This window comes from Loxodonta africana, chromosome 25, assembly GCF_030014295.1.
Source record: "Loxodonta africana isolate mLoxAfr1 chromosome 25, mLoxAfr1.hap2, whole genome shotgun sequence".
In the NCBI taxonomy this organism is placed as follows: domain Eukaryota; kingdom Metazoa; phylum Chordata; class Mammalia; order Proboscidea; family Elephantidae; genus Loxodonta; species Loxodonta africana.
Window position 1 is genome coordinate 18,720,425 of NC_087366.1, and position 7,194 is coordinate 18,727,618.

A 7,194-nucleotide genomic window follows, 5' to 3' on the forward strand; every position below is an offset into this window, starting at 1 on the left:
CAGGCTCAGAACCGGCTGAGCCGCTTCTGCCGGCGACGCCCCTGAGCGGAAGAGGGAAGTGGAGGCGCCAGCCTGCGGGTTCCTGCTGGACTGGGGTTGCTGTAGTAAAGGTAGCACCGAGGGGAGGCCTTTGCCACCGGTGGGGTTTGGGGATGTCGAAGAACACGGTGTCGTCGGCCCGGTTCCGGAAGGTGGACGTGGATGAGTACGACGAGAACAAGTTCGTGGACGAGGAGGACGGGGGCGACGGCCAAGCCGGGCCCGACGAGGGCGAGGTGGACTCCTGCCTGCGACAATATCCTTGCGCTGGCTCCTCCGCCCCCGGCCCCTCTCCCCGGACCCCGCCGCCCTGCAGAGTCCGAGGACCACGGTCTCCTCGCGGGGACGGGCGCGGAGCTGCCGCCTGCGGCCCGCGGTGAGCCTGTCCCATTGGGGTCCCCCACTCTGAGACTCAGAGAGAGGCTCTCCCGGTTCTAACCGAGCCGCCTCGGGACTGCAGGCTCCCGCCCTCGGCGACCTGCTCTTGGCGCGGCGCCTCCCACGCCCCGATTCCTCAGGTGGCGTGCAGAGTGCCTGCCCCCGGGAGCCCGCTCTGCTGGCCGCGCCCTCGAGGCGCTGGGGCGGCATCTGGCGCTGGGTAGTGCCGCGGCAGGTCGGCTGTTCCTCCCCAGAATGGCGCTTCTGGGTCACGTTAGCCAGAAAGGGCTGATGGCCGGTGTCTGTAGGGGTTTGGGTGGGGAGAAAGGGTGGTAGTGGTTTGTTGGTTTGTTGATTTGTTTCGGGTAACGTTAGCCTAGTTAATTATTTCCGGGAGGATTGGGGTGGTTCGCAGAATTGAAGCCCTGTGTCTTTTCAGCCCGTGAACTTTTTTCTTTTCTTCCGTTTTTTTAAAACGAGAAAAAAACTGGCAAAATACAGGTTGCACAGAATTTGTTAATCGGAGGAGGGAAGTGAGTACAAAAACCTCAAAACTCCCAGAAAGGAAGCTTGAAGCCCTTTACTTGCTAAAAGGACAATACAAAGAAAACGGGGAATGCATGTGCAGAATCCCAAGAAGTACTTCAAATAAACCCCAATAAATAGAAGATAAGTCGTTTGTGTAAAGCAGAATTGCTTTTGTAATCCTGAAATTGTTTCCATTTTAAAGCGTAGCTGTCAGTTCCTGGTTTTGATTTTTGCATGTTTGAAGATTCATAACTTGTAATTAACACTTGCATCAGATCTTTTTAGAAAAATGTAGATGTTGCAGTAACAGAAGGTGTAGTTTTAGAGGTTCTCAATGACTGAACTTAATGCTTTTCGAATTTTTCTTGAGCGTATGGGTAAGATAAAGAAAGCTTTTTATACCCTTTCCTCACGATGTCCCATTAAACTTTAAAGGAGAAAACTTATGAATGAAAGTATTTGGTAGCAACTGTATCCAGTCTTGGAAACCCTGGTGGCGTAGTGGTCACAGAGTTCTAGTGGTCACAGAGTTCGGCTGCTAACCAAAAGGTCCGCAGTTCGAATTCACCGGGCGCTCCTTGGAAACTGGGGGGCAGCCTACTCTGTCCTATAGAGTCACTATGAAACAGAATCGACTCCAGGGCAACGGGGTTGGTTGTTACTTTTTTTAGTTTTGGTGTATAAAGGCACCTAAAATGCCGCACTTAACATTCAGGAACATATGGATGTTCCATTAGTTTCTGCCCCCTTCACAATCAGCGGTTACTATTTTGCATTATTTAAATTTTGTAAAGCTTTTTGCACCTTAATGAGCCTACAAAAGGCATGCTTCTCTAGAAGTTCATGCAGCCTTGAAAATAAGTTTATACCACCAACTGTATTTGTCAGACCTTTCCCTGCAGAAGATAAGTGGTGACTATTATTCTTTTTTTAAATCATTCTTTGTGATGGATAGATATTTTGTGAGATTAACGTATTTTAGGTGATTTGTAATGACTCTTAAACAGTACCGCTGTATCAATATCAGCGGGGCCTGCTTTTGAATTAGTTCATCTTAAAACATAAAGATATTGTTTCTCCTACCCTTGTGACAACCAAGGGAGACAGCCCTGCCTGCACAGAGAGAGTCAAGCACCAGAGATGGAGGAACAAGTGAACTCTGTGTGGTTTTCCTTATAGGGGAATGACTGTACATTCTAACAGTATGATTGGCCTAGCGTTTCTCGTGTTGGCTTACTCACTGGTGCTTTCATAGAGGGACTGAGTTTAATAAATATAGTCTAAGGCGGTTTGAATAACCTTTATGAAATATGAAAGAAAATACCCAAAACAGAAAATTTAAGCTGCCACCTAAGGGTCATATGAATTATTACACTCTCTGTAATGCCTCTTCTTATCAATATTAAGAGATTACTGGTGTGGGTTTTTATCATTCAGATTACCAGGGTAGCCTACCAGCATTTTCGACCAGCATTTTAATTAATACAGAATATAGTTCTAGTAAAAGTTCAGTCTTTTTTTCCCCCCTCAGTTAAAATCGTAAAAAGATGTATTTTGATTGATGACAGGCTGTTTCACTTTGGAATTTAATAATTCTAATATACCTTTTTTAATATACCTTTTAGATTTTCTTTAGTACCACTCTGGATAATGTGCATATGTGTCTCATGGGAGAGTGAAAGGCATTCATTTGACAGTTGAGAACCGAAAAAAAAAAAAACTAAACCCATTGCCATTGAGTAAATTTCAACTCGTAGTGACCCTATAGGGCGGAGTAGAACTGCCCCGTAGGGTTTCCAAGGCTGTATGAGTCTGAATCAACTCAGTGGCAATGGCTTAATCTTTACGGAAGCAGACTGCCGCGTCTTTCTCCTTGGAGCCTTAGAGCTTTCGAACCAGTGACCTTTCAGTTAGCAGCCAAGTGCTTAACCACTGTGCCACCAGGGCTCCTTGATAGTTAAGAACCAAAGGTGAAATAGTCTTAAGGCTAATGTTCTCTTTTGTTTTCAGTATTTTACCTTTGATTGACATCCTTGAAATCAATGGATTGAATTTCCAATATTGAAGAACATCGTGACTGTAGCAATTTTTTCTCTTTGTACATAAACTCAGGTCCTAAAAACCAATGGTTCTTGAAAGTTATAAAGCTTACCTGAGGGCTGCTCTTTGCTGTTATCCCCTTAACTTCCCTCACAGGAAACATGACAGCCGCCCTACAAGCAGCTTTGAAAAACCCCCCTATCAACACCAAGAGTCAGGCGGTGAAGGTGAGTCACAGACAGCAAGACGGTCCTTGCTGACATCTTTATTCATACCAAAAGCATTTGAAGTTTCGCAGAATCAACAGATATTTTAATTATTCCCTCTCTTTGACATGAAAGAGCTTATAGTTTAGTTTGCTAAGTTAAAATTTATAAAAAATAACACTTGCGTTGAGTTATGACAGTGCTACATGGTATACACAGTAAGTTCAAAAAGTTCAAATGACAGAGAGGCCACTCCTGTGGGCATTTTTAGAGGAGGCCCCGCAGGTTGAATTTAAACAAAGAATAAGTAAAACATTTACAAAAATAAACACACTGTTCGCATGCTTTTAGAAGATTTATTAAAAATCAAACTAGTACTAAATATTTATTATAGAAAACAGATATGGGGGGATTAAAAAGGTACTGACCCATAATCCCACCACCCAGAGATAGCAGTTGTTAACTTTTGGTGTGGCTGTATGCTTGTAGATTTCTTTCTGGTTTTGTTTTTTTTTTTTTAATGGAGTTTTACAACCTTTTTCAACTGTAGAGCGATATACATGAAGTTCTTTCCTTAGTAATAAGGAAATAATCTTTAATAATGTAATCATTTTTAATAGCTGCTTATTGATATGCTGTGGTTGATACATAACTAATCCCCTGTGGTAACACATTTAAATTATTGACCATTGTTTTCCTGTACTGTACTGAAATGAGTAATTTTTTGTAAATTCTTCATTCTTTTAGATAAATTCTTTGGATCAAAAAATGTACTTTTTTTTAAGGCTTTTGTACATATGGCCAAATTGCCCATTAGAAAAGTTGCGCAATTTACATTCCCAGTAGCAGACTTCACTAATTCTTAAGAACCCTATTTACTTACTGATTTATTGTTTAAAATGAACCCCACTGTCAGTGGCTATTCATACACCCTAGGAGACTCAAGAACCTCCTTTGAAGAGAAGTAAATAATAACTTAGGGAAATGCATAATAATTAACTAGGCAACAGGGGACAATGTCTTTGGTTTCTGTAAGTTGTGGAGAACTCCACTGAAATTTCAGTTTTGCCACTTTCTGTTTTTATATGGGTGAATTTTGTCACAGCTTGTGGGTGGGAGGTTATAGCTCTGGAGGCAAAGATATTTTTCCCTATCGAGTAATTGCATATTCTCTAAACTGAAGACAACAATAGGTGGTAGAAACATTTTGTAAAATACTGACCAGCAGGAATGCTAAAGGGTATCACTTTGTCTTGAATAGAAGGAGAAACAAATTGTGGAAAGGGTAAATTAAGTGTTCCGTTTGCTGGCTTGATGGGTAAGAAAATAACTGCTTTTGGAGCAGCCTTTTGCCAAAGAAAAAAGATCATTATCAACAAAGATCATGTATATCATATCTGTAGTCAAATAACAGTGAATAAAACATTTCAGAAGGGTAGCTGAAGGTTGAATTGAACTGCAAACTGATTTCCTTGTTTTGTGTTTTAAGATCAAGAAGTAAAATTTAAACGCTGATTTCATAAACTGTCCCAGCCTGATCTCTTAGCAAATCCTGTCAGCTCTTCCTTCAAGTATGTCAAGAATATGTCCGCTCCTCACCACCTCCACTGCTGTCATGCTAGCTGAGCTACTATCATTCGTTGCCTGTGTTATTGCAGTAACTTCCTAATTGGTCTGCCTACTTCTGCCTCCTCACCCCCAACCCCAGCCCCAGTTTATTCTCAATACAGGAACCACGTGATCCTGTTATAACATAAGTCAGATCATGTCACCGTTCTTCTCAAACCCTTTCAAGATCATCTCCATTCTCTGAGTAAAAGCTGTAACCCTTACAGTGGCCTGCAATCCTTACATGACCTGGCCTCCCATTACCTATCTGACTTCCCTTCCTGCTATTCTCCACCACTCTGCTCTAGCCGTTGGGTCTTTTTGCTATTCCATAAACACACTAACAGCACTTGTCCTTTCCTGTCTGAAACAGTCTTTCCTCAGATATCCCTAAGGCCTCCTCTTTCACATCCTTCAGGTCTTTACTCAAATGTCACTTTCCCAGCCATGTCTTTCTAAATTTGCAAGCCCACACCTACGAGTCTAAATGTTCTGTTATTTGTTTACCCTCAGGATCGGGCAGGCAGCATTGTCTTGAAGGTACTCATCTCTTTTAAAGCTAATGATATTGAGAAGGCAGTTCAATCTCTGGACAAGAATGGTGTAGATCTCCTAATGAAGTATATTTATAAAGGCTTTGAGAGCCCCTCTGACAATAGCAGTGCTGTGTTATTGCAGTGGCATGAAAAGGTAAGTTACCAATTATAAATCTACTTGACTGGTTTCTTTACAATAGAGGATAACAGTGACTTGAGGAGAAACTAGGTGAAGGGCATTCCTGAACTCCTTGTATTACTTTTGCAACTTTTCTGAAGTCTAAAATTATTTCAAAATAAAGAATTAAAATCATGTTGAAAAAAAAAAATTGGAGGAAAGACCTAGTGTTGTATCTTCAATTGTTCCTGACATCAGTCACTAGTTTTTGCCAATCTTATCTTTTAGATACTCCTCAAATCCTTTCTGAAGTACATCTCCAGTGCAGCTATTCACAGCATCTCTACTAGTGTGTTGCTGTAGCTTCCTAACCAGTCTCCCAGCTGCCAGTTTTGTCTCCCTCAAATCTGTTCCCCACTTAGCCACCGGAAAGATCTCTCTAATCCAAATCTGTTTTTGTCACTTACCTCAGAATAAAGTCCAAGTTCCCATGACCAGCTTCATCTTCCCATCATTCTTCCTTTATGCTCCATAGTGCCAGCCTATTCCTTGAATGCACCGTACATTTTCACACGTCCATACCTTTGCTCAGGATTCTCTCTCTGCCTGAATGCCTTCCTTTGCCTCTTATCTCAGTCTTTCACCTACTCATCATTTTAGTGTATCACTTTCTCTGGTAAGCCATACCTGACGCACTCCCCTACATCGTCAGGCTGGGTTCATGACCCTTCTCAGCACTGTTATTGCTGTTTATTACCCTAAGCATAAGTGTGTCATTTCATATATTAAAATTACCCGTTTATATCTGTCTCCTCCCACTAGACCAGCAAATGCTGCATTTGTTCAATTTTGTATCTTCCACATCCAGCACAGTACCCAATACACAGTTTTTTGAGCAGAAGTAAACTAGAAAAAAAATCCGTTGCCATTGAGTCAAGTCCAACTCATAGCGACCCTATAGGATAGAGTAGAACTGCCCCATAGAGTTTCTAGGGAGTGCCTGGTAGATTCAAACTGTTTACCTTTTGGTTTGCAGCTGTAGCTCTTAACCACTGTGCCACCGGGGTTTCCAGAGGTAAACTAGAGCTTCAAATTCCTGATGCTTAATTGTGACTTCCGATATTTTAAGATAAAGTCAAGGTTAAAGTTCCGAAGTTACCTATTAAGTAATATCTTGTTAGCTTGGGAGAAAAAAAAGTCTGACAAGCTCTGATTCTAATCTAAATGGAAGTTGGTTTGGTTGATCCCGGATTGTGTGCTTAAAATGAGAGAATGAGGCAAGAATTTTTATATGCTCTTACAAATAAACTCTACTACATCTGTGTTCACTATTATTTCTTTAAGTGTTCATATCTGTAGTGTCCTAAATTTATCTTTGAGGACCTGTTTTAGGCAAGACCGTTAACGCTGCAAGAGTCCTTGAGTGGTGTAAATGGTTTACGAGCTTGGATGCGAACCAAAAGGTTGGCAGTTATAGTTCACCCAGAAGCTCCTCCGAAGGAAGGCCTGGGGATCTGCTTCCAAGAAATCAGCCCTTGAGAACTCTGTGGAGCACAGTTCTACCCTGACACACAGGGGGTTACCATGAGTCAGAATTGACTTGACAGCAACTGGGTTTTTTTATTTGTTTTAATGTGCTGCAGAATTTTTTTTTTTTTAAACTTATTACTGTTATTTGGAAACAACATACTAGAATGTAAACTAGAATCTCATTGGAATTTAAGTGCATGAGGGCAGAGAC

General features: G+C 41.8%; 1 protein-coding gene across 1 annotated transcript in view; it reads left to right on the forward strand.

Moving 5' to 3' along the window:
• The window catches only part of ARPC5 (actin related protein 2/3 complex subunit 5), an 8,712-nt gene continuing 1,518 nt past the window's right edge, over positions 1 to 7,194 (forward strand). The window contains exons 1-3 of the mRNA XM_003410848.4: positions 1 to 295; positions 3,140 to 3,212; positions 5,313 to 5,489. Coding sequence (XP_003410896.1) covers positions 153 to 295; positions 3,140 to 3,212; positions 5,313 to 5,489 — 393 coding nt within the window. The 5' untranslated portion in view covers positions 1 to 152. The remainder of the gene's footprint in view (positions 296 to 3,139; positions 3,213 to 5,312; positions 5,490 to 7,194) is intronic.